The sequence below is a fragment of the Fulmarus glacialis genome, unplaced genomic scaffold (genome assembly GCF_000690835.1).
Source record: "Fulmarus glacialis isolate BGI_N327 unplaced genomic scaffold, ASM69083v1 scaffold861, whole genome shotgun sequence".
Taxonomy (NCBI): Eukaryota; Metazoa; Chordata; class Aves; order Procellariiformes; family Procellariidae; genus Fulmarus; species Fulmarus glacialis.
In genome coordinates, this window is record NW_009192184.1 from 7,255 (window position 1) to 25,209 (window position 17,955).

General features: G+C 43.0%; 1 protein-coding gene across 1 annotated transcript in view; it reads left to right on the plus strand.

Annotated features, from left to right (window-relative positions):
* The first annotated feature begins 2,370 nt into the window (after positions 1–2,370).
* The window catches only part of ADCK3 (aarF domain containing kinase 3), a 36,591-nt gene continuing 21,006 nt past the window's right edge, over positions 2,371–17,955 (plus strand). Inside the window, exons 1-4 of the mRNA XM_009586968.1 lie at positions 2,371–2,547; positions 4,936–5,346; positions 6,601–6,667; positions 15,990–16,064. Coding sequence (XP_009585263.1) covers positions 2,371–2,547; positions 4,936–5,346; positions 6,601–6,667; positions 15,990–16,064 — 730 coding nt within the window. The remainder of the gene's footprint in view (positions 2,548–4,935; positions 5,347–6,600; positions 6,668–15,989; positions 16,065–17,955) is intronic.

Consider the following 17,955-nt stretch of genomic DNA (forward strand, 5'->3'; position numbering starts at 1 on the left):
AGTCCTTCAGCTGTTTTGGGTGAAAGGAGGATATGATTTTTAGTATCGTTGGTTAGAAAGAATCCATGTTAAATGTGGCTGTTTTCATGTGGGTTGTCCAAGTGTACACCAATCTATATTGCATTACCTTTTGTTGCCCTTCTTGGGAGGGCGGGAATGAACTTTTCACATTCAAGTTTTCCTGCGCTTCTAATACTTGCGATTACAAAAGCATTTTATTCTTAGTAGTGGCAACTTTTGAACGGTCTCATTTCAGGTAGGACAGTACTGTGTTGTTGACTGGTTTCTTTGCCTGACTCTGAATTGCAGGGACCTTCTGCAAATCCTTTGAGTGAGATCCATGTGGAAATTTCCAGTGGGAAGATGTGGGGGGATAAAACCACCTCCTGTTGACAGAACACATTTCCTTAAATGCCAGACAGCTTTCAAGTTTAAAAGTGCATTATACAATGTTAAAACCAACCCTAGTGATTAAACTCTGGAGAGATTCAGGAATAACACTTCTTACAGGTCTGGAGCATATGGATAGGTCTTGTAAAGATAACTGCAGAATAATGACCTGGGTGGGCTTCACTTTTTATTTTTACAGCTAACTCATTAAGCCCAGATTTGTTGTGAACACTTGACTGTCCTTCTAACAACTGTACTTAAAGCATGTAACATATAATACTCAATTCCTGGCTACAGCGGTTGTTCCTGATTTTGATCACTGATTAACAGTTGTTGAACAAATATTCCAGTAACTGGGGTTTACCCTGCATTTGCATAATAATGTGTTTCTGAAACTCAGCTGCAGTCCATGCATCTCCTGTGTGATTGCAGCAAAATTGTGTACTTACCCAGAAATTTAGCTGTAGCAGTCCATACTTCTCCTGCATGACTGATACATGTTTGTGAGACAGACTTTGTGTTTCCCGAGAAGGTTAACTGGATTCAGTTGTTTGTGATCTGCAGCAGGGTGTAGTGCCGTGTGTACTTTTGACTCAGGATCACTTGTACCACTTCAGTGTATTAACGTTTATAGTTGTAGTGCATATGTGGGTGTTGACAGGTTATCTTCTAAAAATGAATTGGTACCTGTGTACCTACCTAGGAAATAACTTAGATATGTGGCCTTAGACTAGTGCTCGGTACCTATTGCAGCCAGAACATTTTTTTTCTCCAAATCATTACAGGAATGCTAGATGGGTAAGGTTGAACCTTAGTCAGCATCTTGTACCAACTGCATGCCTCTTTCTTCTGTGTCAGTAAAGGTGGGAGGACGTGCAACTGGGCCGCCCTGGAACGGTGACCCTGACTGTGCTTTAAAGATGTGGGAGATGAGTGAAATAAGCAGGTGAAAATCTCCTTTGCAAAATGGTTTTGGCACTCCAGTCACTACTGATTTTCTTTTACGTGAACCACAGTGATGTAGCAGAGCCGGTGTCCTGAGCTTGGTTCTAGGTTGAGATAAAGGAGTTAGTTGGACTCGATGACCTTGGAGGTCTTTTCCAATCTTAATGATTCTGTGATTCTATGAGTTGGTGGAACTTTTTTCTTCTCAGACACGCTCCGTCCTGCATCCTTCGTGTATTTGAAGACACTGAAATTGCACAGACTGTTACGAGTCTGAGATGGAGTGCCTCTTGAACAGGAAGGGGGACTGGCGACAAAAATTTAGCACAGTAGTGCAGTACTTTGCAAATGCTGTGGTAGGTGGGTGTTCTAAGCGTACTTAAGTTTCCAATTAGAAGTAGCAGAGTGAGCTACAAGTTGGGGACTGAGCAGACTACTCTTGGAGGACAGACAAAGCTTACTGATTGGTGTGGGGCTGAAGAAATTTGCCTATGTAAAATAAGCAGGCATAGCTCCAGGGCAGGAATGGGATGTGACAGTTGTCAGTGCACTTCATCTGTGCTATCAGGCACTGAGAATATGTTCCAGGGCCTGATAATAATTAAAGGTCAAATACTAATGCTTTTAATCCTTTTCAACATCTGGAAGGAATTAAGACCATATTTGCAGTGTTACTGACATTTACCTGTCTTTGCTTCCCCTGGTCAATAGTAACTTGAATATTTGTGTGGAATCCTGGAATGTTATCCTAACTCATGAACAGTCATAAGGAGAGTTCTCGCTTTGCCTGGTAAGGTCAGCTAACTAGCTGTCATTCAAGCCGGCCTGTGTGCTATCTGAACTGCAAACAAGTTCTCATGGTGGCTGGTTGCCAAAGCGGAAGGAGATTGTCTGGGATACGCTACTGGCTCTTAGGTGACTTGAAACTGGTTGCAAACTTGTTCCTTGACCTCTTGCTTTTTTTTCTTTCTTTTTTTTTTTTTTTTCTCTCCCCCTCCTTTCTTTTTCATCTTTCAGCACGGAAAGACATCAGTCATGGCGGGTGATGTCATCATGGTCATGAGAGGCTTGACAAAGCTTAGTAAAGCAATCCTAGAAACCCAAGCAGGACAGCTTCAGCAGGTGCTCCTTGGGGGCGATGCAGTTACCATTGCAAGGACTCTCCAGGCCACTGCTGAAGAACAGTTCAGTTCTGCCTTGGGGAAAATGCAGGTAAGCAAAGCTCTTTGTGCACAGTTTAGTCTGATGTTTTGCTTTTCTCCAGGTACTTATTGGGTTTGTGAGAGTGGCTAGGAATTTGCATCTTGAACTAGAACCTAGCTCTGAAATGCTGGATCGATAATGCAGATGTTGCAATGCTCTGGGAATTCTCTAGGATTTCTGCGGTGTGCAGTAGGTGCTTGGACAGGAACGGGAGGGGAATGTTAATGCAGAGTATTTCTGTTTCCCTTACTGAGTATTTAAGACATGCTTAAAATGAAAAGTGTGGTGTTCACCTCATCTTGTCAAAGATCAAGCTCTTGCTAAAATTGGCCAGCAGCTTTGTTATTTAAAGTGTTCTTTAATCTCCAGTCATTGATCTACTGCTCCTTTGACTAAGTGAATGAGCTCTGCTAGAGTGAATTGGATTTACCTCAGTGGTGCTTCCTTTCTTGACGGAATTGGTGCACGGGATGTTTTTTCAGAATGGCTCAGGGTCAGGTGTTTGCATGTTCATCACTTACAGCCCAGGCTGGATTTTCAGAACTGATTTTCAAATGAGAAACATAAGAAAAGCCAGACTCTTTTTTTTTTTTTTTTAAGCAGCAGCTTCTGTCATCAGACATGGGGATGGATTTATAAGAGCTTCACGTTTGCTGTGTTGCCATCTCTTGAAAACATGGGGATTGTCTGAGGAAAAGAACTTCTCTTAATGAAAAATGATCATCCTTTATCATCCTTTGGAAAGACGGTGTAGCTCAGATCATAATTTTTGAAGCAGAAACTGATGAGTGAGGTTTTGATGGTTTTCTTTATGCAACGAGCTTAGACCATCATGGCAGTCTGTAGCTTCAGTCCTAGAATCTGGGCTTTTGTTTTCCTTGGTTCTATTTAAGCTTGCAATAGAAATACCCTAAGTGTGCTTGTTTGAGGATAGTGCTTTGTCTTGCCTTTGTCCTCCTTTTGCATCCAAGAAGAGAGAGAGGGATGATGTTCTCTTGTTTCTGTGCATGTTTCTCTGCACAAGAGAGGCCCCACAAGCACACCTGCAGAAGACTTGCCCTGTGTTCTGTGGGTGAGTTGCATGAGAAGCTGCTGCCAAAGCAGGGCTCAGTGAGAAACCTGTAGTGTGAAGCTGCAACATTTTCTGTTTTGAAGAGAGGAAAGCTTTTATGTTAAGTGACTGTATTTCAATTCTCTAGATCTGTGGCAGGGTTTTGGCTGTCTGACGTGCTTTTTGAAATTTAAGTATGGAAGTAGAGAGGCCTTCTTGCTTGAAATCATCAGTCAGTATTGTGGCCACAGTCCTCATGTGTAAACAGATTTCTCCTCTCCCCCCCGCTGTGATGTTGAGGTTCAGAATAGCATGAGACCTGCTGAATAACAGGAAAGACCATGTTCTGTTTTTTTCTGTAAGGAAGGGAAATGTAATTAGTGTTTAGGAAAGAGTCTAAAATATGCTGCCTGCTTGCCTGACCACAGCAGGATTTAAAGTCATGTTGATTGGCTGTAATAGTCATCAGTTCTTCCGTGGTATTGCTGCTGCTGCAATGGGTAACTAGAATATGCCAAGTAACAAGTAAATAGAGGAGATAATGCTCTGCTGCTGACTTTATGTGTTTGTTTTTTTCTACATTGAAAAGTGGTGGGAAGTATCTGGACTTAGTGGGGCAGCTCTTGCAGGTCAGGACAGAACAGAAAAGACTGTTGGGAGAAGCTTGCCTTGAGTGTTCCTGTGTCTGATGCTGCTATCCTTGCTTCAAGCACAGAATTTTATTTATTTGTTTTGGGATGACAACAAACCTTGCCATAGTTTAGTGGTTGAATAATGAAATGTGTTTTGCAGTTCATTATGTCATGGCCATGGAAGGCTGAACTTACTTTGCGTATAAGTAGGTATCTGGTATTTCTTTGGGTAGCTTTGGGCTTGAAAGAGCTGACATTGCATGATTAGGGACAGGATGGGAGGAGGGAACATGGCAGGGCTAAGAAATGAATATTATGAGGTTTAGCTTTTTGTTATCCCTCCTAAGTGTATCTTATGTGATATTGCAGTTCCCATCACTTGTTGTTTCTGAGCAGAGTATTGCTTCTAGTGAACTCCACAATTAGTGACCCTTCCTGGCAGTGTATGTAGAACAAGGTGTCTCCAGTTGTGGGTATTGAGAAGCTGTTAACAAATTTGTCCCATCAGTGGGGTTGAAAGACTGCCAGTGATCCCAGGTGTCCCCAGTGTCTCTTCCTTTTTCCTCTTACTGTGAATGTCTGCAGTGCCAGAGTCTCTACAAATCACTTATGGAGGCATGACAGCCTAGCTGCATGCCTATCTCTGAGAACCACGCATGGGTAGGGAGCGGGTTTTAAGTTCTTTTCTGAAAGTATTTCTATTATTGTTCGCAGGAACTAGGCAAACAGCAGGAGAACTTAACTGATCTCACTGAGGATTTTGGGAAAGACTATGACTTCTCAGCCCGAGAGCCATCAGATGCTCAAATGGACTTCTCCACTGCCCCCGGCAAGCCTCACGAACACAGCGGTGAAGGCCCTGCTTACTCTTACACTACGAATGGACCTTATAGAAGTGTTGGTGAGACTGGAGATTCTGGCATGAGTCAGAAGCCTTTCCCTCCCAAAATGGATGCAAGGTTATTTGGAGGCTTTAGGGACCCTGGAAATCCTTTTGCTGCTGCCTTTGGACAAAATAGGGCTTTTCACCAAGACCATTCCTCCGTTAGTGGATTAACAGCTGAAGATATTGATAAAGCCAGACAGGCCAAAACAGGTTCAGAGCAGAAACCCTACAAACAGATGGTATGTTATTTTTAAAATTAAGGATTCTCAGTACTATGGTTTCTAGACTGGATTGTCCTTACTCACCTTCTCCTGTGTTTCTCTCATTTCTTCCGCTTCTGCTGTTCCCTTTTGTGGAGGCAAAAGAGGGAAGTGTGAGTGCTCACTAACTCTGATCTCCGTGATATTTATTCTGTCAATAGCTTTTCAGGCTCTCCTTTCACACCTGCCCCCTCTGTATTGGATATTCTGATGTGAGAGGATGTTTAAAAAGCATACATAGGGTTAGACTTCAGTTTTATATTAACAGGAGCTCTCCTTTCATTCACTAGACTATGAGGATTCAATGTATTTATTGATGCATGTTACAGTAATGAAGGGTCTGTATTTCATCCCAGTTTTTGGCGTGAAATGTTGAGCAGGTGGGGACAGCTGTAGGCTACAAAGGTTTGAAGACTGACCTAAAGAGTCTGTCTTCTCCTTGAAGGGCCCTTTTCCCTTTAGCTAGTTGGTTTTTTTATGGCTGTGAAGAATGAATTGGACCTAAGCTCCTCTCAGTGAAGGCTGTGGCTTCCTGTATACTGTCTTGCAGTCCTTCTAGAGGTAGAGGGAATGTTGCCCTGAGCATTAGTAGATTGGAGAGTAGCATAGCAGTTGTTGCTTTAGTGCTTCATGCCCTTGTGTGAGACAGCGCAGAAAGCCCACAGCAGAATTCACAGTGGAGATACTTGCCATCTGCTCTGACCTTCTGCCTCCTTCCCCAAACCCGGTATCAGATGCTACTGTGGGTTCACTCACTCAGGATATTGCTTTGATGAAACTGTATGCTTTTGCTGCTCCAGCTGTTGTGCGTAGGGGAATTATCTACAATAGTGTCAACCTGATAACCTTCCATGAGTTTTAATTCCATGTGTGGAAGGGAGTTTGGGTTGGCAATTACGCTGCTTCTTCAAGTTCAAAATGTAAGGGCTGCTGAGGTGAAAGTGAAAATGGGGTTTCTAAACATGGTTGTCGGCTCTTCTATCTTTCCCACCCTCTTGTCTACTCCTCCGTTTAGTGTATGTTTCAGTTCATGGTGTGTCTGTTCTGCAGTGTGTTCACTTGAAAATCTCTCCACATATATAAGGCTCGGTGTTCAAGAAAGCTTTCTGTAGCACAGAGCTGTTCAAGTGCTTTCAGAGTTGCACTCTGAATTTGCAGGTGTCTGACCATATGCCCAGTTCATTTGTGGATTTCTTTTTGTTTTGTTTTCCTTTCCCGCTCTTTCTGCTGCAGCTCAGTGAGCGGGCCCGGGAGAGGAAGGTTCCTGTCACAAGGATCGGACGGCTCGCCAACTTTGGAGGTCAGTTTGCACACCCACGTTTGCGAAGTCACTACGCTTGCACGTACTGATTAATGGCTGGCTATGATGGTGCTCCTGCTGCAGCATTAGTTGGTTCTATTTTCTAGTTAAACTTGCTAATAGCAAAGTGCTTTCCCACAAACAGCTAGTTAGCTCAGAGCTTGATTTGGGCTTTTTCATTACAATTATGGATCTTGGCCTTTAGTCAGAATGAAGTTATACTTGGAATCCTGTTTTCTGTCACTCTTCTATCATATCTAACTGCTACTGTGATAGTATGGCAAAGAAAAAATCTCCCCACCTAAACAGACCTTTCAGATGCATTCAGCAAGCTACCTGTAAGCAAGAACTACAGAGTTGGCATGGGTTTTCATTTGTCTTAAGATGGCAGGCTGATATATTCCTGGAGCTTAGTTTTTGTGTATCTGTTCTGAAATGGAAAAAAAAAGTCACTCTTAAGAGTGTAGGGCAGATGATTTGGGAGTCCATAGTAGAACTGCACATCTTCATGGTAACACGTACTGGGCTGTGCTGTTCTAATGAGAGGGAGAGAGTGAGGTGCTGGTTGTTCTCCAGCCTACACAGATACCCTGGTCCTGTATGTGTCATTTCACTTTATTGAGGAAACTCTCTTTCTAGTCCTTACAGCATGCTGCTACTGTCAAGCATAGACAGCTGGAGCAGCTGTGACTTTAAATAATTTTTTTTCCCAAACTTATCCTTGATACTTCTCTGAACAGTGGTTAAATATGAAACATATCCTTTTGGTATTGATTTTTGAGGGTGGGGAGATGATAATAGTCAAGGTTTGATTTATTTGGCCATTGCTTATAAACCATTTTCTCCCAGGAAGGATGTAAAGTCTGAGCTGTAAGATCAAGCTAGCTGAAACCTATGTGAATTTTATTTGCAGAATGGGACTTACTGTGTTAAAAAGCAGGTAAATATCTTCAGTAATATTAACAGATGGTGCTTATCTAATGTCTTATATCCAAAGTTGTCAAAGGACTTAATGTGTTCCTGAGAAAAAGGGAACTGTCACAGTATTGCAGGTGGAAAAGATGATCACAGCTAGTCTTACTTAGCTAATTATTAGATGAGTAGTCTCTCTGTTGGGGTTTTTTTTTGACTGTAGTGTTTTGAGATGATAGTAGCCTATCTAGGTTGTGAACAGTGTCTCCCAAGTAGCATGTTAGGCCCTTGTGGCTCTTGTGATTCTTTTCCACAAAATTTGATAGAGAAGCACATGTGCAAAGTAGACACCCTTGTCTACAGATCCCGGAAGAAAGAAAAATAGCCTGTCGAATGTAATTCAGATCAACTCTTATATAAAAAACCAATTATTCGTCATCTGTGTGTCTCTTTGTCAGAGTAATATGCACACTAGGAGGAGTTGGGGGCAAGGACTGATTCTATGCAGTGCAGGAATAAACAGCAAGTGAGTTTTGTGGTAACATAAGGTTTTAATGCTGGTCAGATCTCTTTAACCCTGTAGTTCATTGCAGGTGCTCTGGCTTCTCAGCATGCTTCGTATTCCTTAAAGAGAGGCAGGATTCATGATCTGCTTTTGGGAGTAACAAGGCATCACTTCAAAACTCACTTGACTTCTTTGTTTTTAAGCTCTAGTAGCATACAGGTCTCCGTGCTAATCTAGCCTTGATTTTTATGGAAGGTGTCACAGCACTTTTAACTGTCATCTTCTGAATTTATCTGTGGCTGCTTGCTGACAGCTGGTGGATGTGAAGTGGCAGATGATCAAATTTGCTGTGCACTTTGAATTCCAGCGCTGTTGCTGTATGCGCCAGCTCTTGGCACCCAAAGCTGTTGCATGAGGAAAGGCTGACTCATGCTTCAAGGGGAAATATAACTAACTACCTGTCTTCTCCTAACCTCAGGTTAAAAACCAAAACAAAACACCCCCACCAAACCAAAACCACAAAGGGAGAGTAAGAAAGAAAGATTGTTTATAAGCAGCATCCCCAGTCATATCTGTGTTTGTCATCTATTTTTTTGGCCTTGCCCTTCTCTTCCAGTTCTCTGTTTTGTATGATTGAAATTGCTGGCAAGACAGAGCTTTCAGACTGCTTTTGGGGAGACATTGTGTTGCAAAAATGGCATTCAGATTCTCCAATCTCTGCAATCTCTTGTTAGCATTCATTGCTTATCTTTCCCTCTGAATTTTTCCTTGCAACAGCAAGGAGAAATAGTACTGTCAGTACTATTGGCTAACAAACAACGGATGTGGCCTACAGGTAGTTTTTTTCCAGTTTAAGAAATCCCTTGGTAATATTTTGTTAGGCTGGATATGCTTGAAGGAGGCTTCTGAGGGTGTGGTGAGTCTGAAGTAGTATGGGCAGCCCCATGTGGGAAGGACTACCTGTAAGGAACACTTCTTAATGCTCAGATCTTGATCCAGACTGATACGAGCTTTTAAACAGCCTCTAGAACTGCATAGAAAGAGGGACTCCATTGATAGTGAGGAGCAGCTCCTGCTTGCTGTTTGCTTCAGGTTTAGAGTGTTTTTTCTGACCTGCACATGGCCTTGAGAGAGCCAGTGCAATTGTGAAACCCCATCAGCTAATTCTAATGTGGCTTTTCCTGACTGGCTCTTATCTGATGAGAAATGTTCTTTTCAAATTGCATCTTTATGAAGCATTTTAAATGCTTAAACCAGGAAACATTAGCTGATGGCAAGAGCTGCAGTATACCATTCACTTTTACCTGTTTTTGATTCTTCTGAAGTTGTTGGTGAGCTTTGGCTTACGATTGACTGTTTTCCTCCTAGATTGTGAGGAGGGGAAAGTAGTACTTGTGTGCCTCTCCTAGCTACTTGCTGTCCTCACTGTCAGTCCTTTCTGGGTATTATTCTCAGGAGTGATGCAAGAGGTAACGTGTACAATTTTTAAAAATGTCTGCAAGCTGAAGAGTGAGGCTGATTTAAGGGAGTCTCAGAGGGCATAGGAGGCAGTTTCCAACTGAGGTGAGAATTGATTTTTGCTTTCCTCAGATCCAACCCAATTTAATGGTTGTTTGTTTTTTTTTTTTTTTTTAGAGAAGGCAGGATAAGCTTGAAGTAAACTAAATGTTTCAAAGCTCAGTGGTAGGTGAGTTGAAAGTTCCCTGTGCCTGTGTAGTGTGTGTTCTCTCATGCATTTTCTCTTGTCTTGCCTTTTCAATGGAAGTCAGAAATAAGGTGTAGGATGATTTAATGAGTCTCCAATTACATAATTGGGTTTTGGGAGCACCTGCTGCTGCTGAGGGATGATGGTTGACAGCTGGAAGTAGCTCTTTTGCAGGGGATGTCACTGTTCACCTGTGGAATAGTTATGACCCAGCTCTGTCCTTGCTTCCTAGGACATTGAAATGATCAGAATTAAATAGGGGATAGCAGGCTTGGAGGGGGTGATTATTTCCTGCTCTACCAGCTTCCTGTTCGCATTGCCTTGAAAATAATTAAGGGCTGCTGCATATCTGTGAGGGAGTGTAGCTTAGAGCAAGTAAGCTTTTTGTGGGCGATTTGTTTCTTGTGTGCTTTGGGGTGCCATCTTCATTTGAAGACCCCCGGAAATCATTGTGGGAAATAAAATGGTTGAGGTGGATTCTTCCACTACCACCTCCACACCAGTCAAACTAGCATTTGACTCTGACTTTTCTTGGTAGGATAAAACCCACTTTTTTTCTTTTTTCCATATTAGAAGAATATAATTTCATACTCGGACAAGATGCAAGGATGTTGAGTAGGTCAAAAGCAGAGTTCATGTAACTATGCCTGCGGTTCAGATAGCTGAATTCCCATGCTGTTGGCATGATCCCATTCACGCTTGAATCATTCCTCCTCCTGTCTTTGCATGTTTTTTGTTGTCCCCCTAATGTTACAGGCAATGTTGATCTCTCAGCTGTGGTGTCAGGACACTCTGGTGGGTGATGGACAAATTAGTAACAGGAGGCAGAAATACTTGGTCTGCAGAGTTTGCCTGGCTTGTCACCTCTTCTAGGAGCAAAGAACATTTTGCTGGGAAGATTGAAGATCATTTTCTTCAATGCTTACATGTGATGCTGAGCTAATGTTTCTCTGTAATCAGCACAAGATCCTCTGCTGAATTTCTTTGTCCTTTATATGTATTTTTGTATGCTTCTTGTAGCAGCTGGAGTGACTGCTGGTAGCTGTATTTATAGTACTAAATATCATCCTTGATTTTTATTTGTGGGTTTTTTTTATATGTTTTTCTTCACAGGATTGGAATTGGTAAAACAGATTTTTCTGCAGGTTTTTTTTCCGTGCTTGTTTTGTAGCCTGATGGGTCATCAGTTCCACCCACACAGTTCTTGATCTTTTCTTTATTTCCATTCTCCCTTCCTTGCATCATTTGACTTTTTAAGCAGTTTCTGTGTCCCTTAATCATATTCCTGGTTTGTGAGTTTATTATTTTAATGATATAATAAGATCCTTTTGCAGTAAAGAAAATTCAGGAAGCTTGCAGTGAAGTCTAGATCTAATTGTGATTATAGCAATTTTGGAAAAAAAAAAAAGCACTAGCCTCTTGAGATAGGTTATTAAAGTATGTACAGGACTGACAACTACAGGATTCAGATTGTCACGTGAGTGACAAGTGAGTGTGGCTTTCTTCTAGTGAGCATTTAATGCTCAGAAAGCTAGTGGAAATCGATGCACAACTCTCTGCAGCTTGCATCGTGTTCTGTGTGGTGCTTGCAGTGTTTGACGTGACTGACACCAGGGCACAGGCTGCTCCAGGGGAGAGTCTCGCCCACCCCTGTGCTTAGCAGGCTGAGCAGAGTGATAACAGCCCAATCGGTCTCCTGTTTGTTTTGTTGTGTCAGTTGCTGAGCAAGAGGATTCTTCCTGAACAAAACTGATTCCAGATCATCTCTTGATGGGCTTGGTTTGAAGTGTAACGGGTGCTGGAGATGCCTGGAAAATGTCTGAAGAGGCACTCTGCTGGTATAAAACCAAGTGGCATTTTCCAGGCCTGAAATAATCTGTCTGCATAAAGTGCAAAATGCAGGAGTGTGACTTTCTAGAGGTGCTTGAGGATGTTATTTTCCAAGGTGCCGAACCATGGCTGTTCAGTGATGCTGAAAATTGTCCCAAAATGATTAATCTTGGAGGAAGTACTCATCCTGCAGACAAGGAAAATGAAGGATGTCAGGAGTGACTTGTGCAAGGTCAGTAGATTAGTGGCCCAGAGAAAGAGAGTGCTGTTCTACAGCTGTGCAGGTTCTTTGGAGGGATGACTTGTTCCTGGTAACAGGTGAACGGCTGGCAGTGTGCGGTGGGTTGATGTTGGCTGGCAGTGAAGCCCCATGCAGCCGCTCACTTGTTCCTCCCGCAGCAGGATGGAATAGAAAGAGCAAAAGCGAGAAAACTCAGGAGTTGAGATAAAGACAGTTTAATAGGTGAAGCAAAGCTCCATGTGCAAGCAAAGCAGCAAGAGGAATTAATTCACTCCCCCCTATCGGCAGGCAGATGCCCAGCCACTTCCTGGGAAGCAGGGCCTCAGATTCTGTTGCAGTTACTTGGGAAGGGAAACACCATAATCCCAAACGTCCCCCTCTTCATCCTCCTTTCTCCAAGCTTTTACTGCTGAGCATGATGTTATATGGTATGGATATCCCTTTGATTGATTTGGATCAGCTGCCCTGGCTGTGTCCCCTCCCAGCCTCTTGCCCACCCCTAGCCTACTCATTGCGGGGGCAGAGTGGGAAAAAGAAAAAGCCTTGATGCTGTGCAAACACTGTCCAGCAACAGCTGAAGCATTGGTGTGTTATCAACATTTGTAGTCAGAAATCCAACACATGGCATGATAGAGGCTGCTGTGAAGAAAATTAACTCCTATCTCAGCCAGACCCAATACACAGGCATTATTTGTGTTCAAATAACACAAGCCTAGACCACAGCCTTTCAGATGGGTGGGTGTGCAGAAGAGGTCTGGAAAACAAATTTGAGTGGCATTTCAGGAAATGAGTGGTGTGGCTTTGAGCCCTCCTGTCTAGTACTTGCTTTCTGAACCCTAGAGCGTTAGTCTGGTTTGTAAGATGAGGAAAGGTGAGGTTTTCCACACTGGTTTTTATTATGTGAGCTGTTTGTGCTCCAAATGCCACAGTGAATGTCATTCAAGTTGGTAAAAGAGAAGGTAATACGTTCCTGAAGTTCAGGGTCAGAGCAATCCCTAGCACTGGTGTTAGTGGATGGAGTTAGAGCCATGAGGAATTTAGCCCATTATTTAATTCCCTAATTTCATAGTTCTTCTGATAATAACTTGGTAAGAACAAAGGTATGACGTGAGCAACTGAGACTTCTGAAAAGTGGCAGCTTTTCCTAAGCCCTGGACATTCAGTTTTGGTGTTGCTTTGGTGAGAAATAGAACTTTGAATTGTCACCTGTTTCTTGGTGATAGAAGGTTACCTATACAGCTGACTTCAATTCTGCAGGGTTGATTGCTAAGAAGCAGCAGACACCCAAGATGGACATGATCCTGCATAGTCCCAAGAGTATTATCTACCCTCCTGCTACCATATTTAGAGCAGGGCTGCATATGCCTTGAGGTGTTTCCAGGTAGTTATTGAACATTTGAGGTAGGAATGCTGCATTGCATTTTCATGTAATGCCCTGAGCTAAATATCCTGCTGTGCACTGTGATTGTAGTGTGAAGATGCTTGAAGCCTTTGTTTAAACTTCAGATCTTTAAACTTTAGCAGCTGTTTAACAGTGGACTTGTTTATGCCTGGCTTTAGTTTATTTGAAACCGTTGTTGACTGATGATTGGAGTTCATTTTCTAGCAAATTGGACAGAATGGAGCAGTGAGCAAATTCTAAGAGGAGCTATTATAACAGAAGGCCTTTTTCTAGCATAGTCTGCAATATGGTTTAGTTCAGATGCTCAACTGTGTACGGCCATGAGAGGGGAGGTGTGACACACACTTGTTTGGAGTCCGAACTTGCCTACACTGATGTAAAACACAAGCTGCTTTGGAGCGTGCTAGAACTTCTCCAGCTTTACTCTGGAAGGCAGGGTAGAATCTGGTTCCTAGTCTTTCGTTTGCCTTTGGAGTGGTTTGTATCTTAATGATGAAGAGAGATCAGAAACTTCCGATATATTCTATTTTAGGTACAGGCAGTAAGTCTCAGTAGTGAACGTAGAGCCTTTAGAAAGAGATGCAATATATTTAATTCGGAACCAATTACTGCCAGCCCAGTTCAGCCTAGTTCTGATAACGACCAAGCTGATTTCTGATGGGGAGCATTGCTTTGGAGGTGGTGAAAGTGGCATCAAGGCCAACAGAAGTGCTCCGTGAGTGGTATTCAGTCTAGAAAATCACATTTTGTTGATGAGATATCTGTCTTCATTGGCTTCCTGTCTGACTCTCGGTACTTTCTGCTCCAAGTTACTGTCTCGCCTGTGGGATCTGTTTGGAGATGACTGTGTATCAGCATTTTAATAGATATTATTTATGCAAAGAGACTTTTCAAGAGCTTCTTGTGGAGTCTAGGGATATTTTTCTCATTCAGCTAATAAAATCTCTGGATTTCTGGTGCAAAAGACTTGCTCAGTGGTCATGTGTGGCTTAGCGCTATTGAAGGATCTGCACAAGTTAGCTAGTAACAGCAGACTTCCTTAGGCTTAAATTTGGCATTTCAGTGCCACACTTCCATAGGAAAAGCTGCAGAAAATACGGAAAACTTACAAAAAACCCCCCAAAATTATTTCAGGGTTTTTTAATCTAAGTATTATGCTGTTAAAATCATGGCATGCTGTGAAAGTTGTATTTTTTTCTGAATGTGGATTTCTGTAGTGTAGTCATATGCTCTAAAACATTCATGTGCAATGGAGGATGAAAGGTTGTCTAACAGCTGAATGGCATGGGAGAGGCCCTGGAAGCAGTCCTCGCGAAGGCCTTGTAATGTCACTGTGGCCTCCTGTGCCCCATGCTTCACTGTATGCTGGATTCTTTGACCCAGTGCACGTAGTCTGCAAGATTGCAAGATGGAGCTGTTTCTGAAGCAGACATACACTGCAAGTTTGAAATTTTATTGGTAGAGGTGAGGTTGTAATTACCTGATGGGAGAGAGTAAAAACTCACTGTGCAAGATGAGGTTCAACTTGTTGTGCCCAGGCTTCCTCACCTGAGACTACAAAACGTGTGCAACGCGTTTCCTCCTGCACACATGCACAAAATGCCACGTGCTGGTCAGCCATGTTTCCTTCGTTGTGCTCGGCATCCCCTGGTTTTCCTGGGAAGCTGTCCCGTAGTGCCTCAAGGAGGGCTTGGGGTGCTTGGAAAACATGCACACCCAGTACTGCTAGCAGTGTGGGAGTAAGCCATGGCGGGATGCACCATTGCTGAGGAGATGTGAAGGAACACCAGCTGTTCTGGTTGCCCATGTCATTTATTGTCCAGAAAAATAAATATTTTGAAATTGGGAAGGCAGTGAGACCTTTGGTATTACGGATTACTGCATGATTAGATCTGTGTCTCATTTAATCTTCCGGCGGCTTTGGTCAGGTTAGTGGAGGCAGATAATGCTTCTTTTGTAGTCGCAGCTTAATCTGTAGCTGTGAGACAACGCCCTAGAATTCACTGCTTGCAAGGGTGATAGTGCTCATGGAGCGTGGTGTTTGGTCTCATGGTCTTACTGTTGCTGTGCGGGGTTACTCCCCAGCACAGCTCCTTGGAATTGCAGGTTACAACACTGCTTGCGTAAGGTGGGCCTCAGAAAAAACGTGTTTCTGTTCATCATAGTCAACGAGCACGTGGAAGTCAGAGACAGCTAATGCACACAAATAAACCTGAATGCTTAGACAATAGGGTCACAGAGCCCTAAACTCTACTGGCAGTGGCTTCATCTAAATATAGTTTTGCTTGCCCCTACTGTGGTGGCATGGTGGGGGGTGAGGGGGATTCTATTCTTTCCTGAGAATTGCACTTTGAGAACCATGTTTGTGAGATTTTTTTTTTTTCTTCCCTTCTTCTAAACTCTGTGATTTGAGTCTACAGCAGGGCCTTAGCCAGAGCACAGAGCTCTGAGTAGCACTTGTTGACATGCTTTATAAAAGCCGGACATCCCAGACTGGCCTAGCCTATGATACCTGGCTGGCATGCTGGGCTGAAGAAGTACAGGAGAAAACTGTTCTGTGTCAAACTTGAAGATGACTCCATTGCAAAAGCCAGGATGTTCTAATCAAGCTGTTTTGCCGCTGTGCATTTGACCGTGTGGCTTAAGGTTAATTACAAAAAATGCCTCTGTATGTGGCTCAGAAAGTTTTTTTCATTCTGACTGTGTCTTTTTCTTCTTATTTTAAAGGACTAGCTGTTGGTCTTGGCATTGGGGCATTGGCAGAAGTTGCAAAGAAGAGCCTTAGACCTGAGGAACGCAATGGTAAGCCCTTTCTACATCCTCATTCTTTTTTTTTTTCCCTCCTTTTTTTTTTTTTCTTTTTTTCCGCAGACACAGTTTATCTGCATTTGCAAGATTTTATTCTTTTGAAAGCTGGGATGGTGAGGCAGTCAGAATAACAGGAGGATGTGGGTAATTCTTTTATTTTTAACATAATCCTTCTCCACCTCCAAACTCTTCTCACATTTAAGTACACCACAGCCTCGCTACGTAGACAGAGGTCAGAGGTCTATGCAAGAGAATGAGTTTATGCCAGCACAATTTGTACAGTTTACTTTCCCACAGCCACCCCTGAGTTTGAATACTATCCCTGTGCCCATTCTTGGATTGTCTTGGCCTAACAATTTTTTTTTAAACTGTTCAGTGAAACCATGTAGTTCTATCAGGACAGAAACTGTAGATGTATTTATGTCTGAAAACTTTATTAGTGGTTGCAGTCTGTTTGAAATTTAAGGACGTTCTGCCTAGGAGGAACTTGGAGGATGGCTGCTCGCTAAGAGAGACAAAACACTTTATGTACATGTTAAATGGCAATTATCTACTTCCAGTATCTATATTTTGCCTTATTCTAAAGGATTCTCATAACAGGTCAAAAGGTTGTGCTGTGCAAATTGAGCTGATACTGTTTTCTTCCCAGCTTGTTTGAAGTTGGAGGTAAAATGTTCCTAAGTTGTACCTGGCTATGTCATGGTGGCTTTCTTCTAAGCTTACGTGTTGGTAAAATATGGTGGTACCAAATGGTTGTGTGTGGCTGATTGTTTAGGGTATAGAAAGTACATGGTCTTCTTTCCTAGAAAACATGAGATTATTCTAAAGCTTATGGCTCCATTCACTTGTTTCTTATCTAGGAAAAGCTTTGGTGGGATACTGCAGATTGTGAAATTCTTTGTTGCAGTTACTGCAGGCTGTTTGGTCTTCAGATAGTCTCTCTGGTTTGGCTAGCATGTTTGTGTGTTTAGATTATTTCCAGTGACTGGAAGGAACTGATGAAAGGGCTAAGCACTTGCAGCTAGAAGTAAAAATGAAGTCAAATCGTTCCTGGTTCAGAAGCATTGCTTTGAGATAATGACAACTGCTGGGTCCTTGTAATTTTACTCTGTTACCAGTTGTATTCTACTACAAGGACAGTTTGTGTCTTCCCTCTGGTCTTCTTGGGCGGAGGGGAAGGATGGAGACTGAAATAGTGTGAACCTCTATTCCAGGAGGTACTAGAGTGGCTGCTCTTATGAGGAGCGGCTGAGGGAACTGGGGCTGTTTAGCCTGGAGAAGAGGAGGCTGAGGGGAGACCTCGTCGCGCTCTACAACTACCTGAAAGGAGGCTGTAGCGAGGTGGGGGTTGGTCTCTTCTCCCAAGTAACAAGCGATGGTACGAGATGAAACGGCCTCAAGTTGCGCCAGGGGAGGTTTAGACTGGACATTAGGAAAAACTTCTTCACTGAAAGAGTGGTCAGGCCTTGGAACAGGCTGCCCAGGGAAGTGGTGGAGTCCCCATCCCTGGAAGTATTTAAAAGACGTGTAGATGAGGCGCTTAGGGACATGGTTTAGTGGGCATGGTGGTGTTGGGTTAACGGTTGGACTCGATGATCTTAGAGGTCTTTTCCAACCTTAATGATTCTATGATTCTATGATTCTATGAAAATTGAAGAAATTTTGAGGGGGGAGAACCCTAAAAAATCCAACCAAAAAAAAAACCCAACCAAAAAACAACACCCCAGCAGATGAAACGCATTCCCTGTGGTGAGGGGACGGGGGTAAGGCAGGGGTTGTGTGCCACCTAGGATGCTACTTGTTAATACTTGCATCTTTGTATTCATATGTTGTCGTGGTTTAACCCCACGCAGCCGCTCACTCACCCCCCCCTCCGGTGGGATGG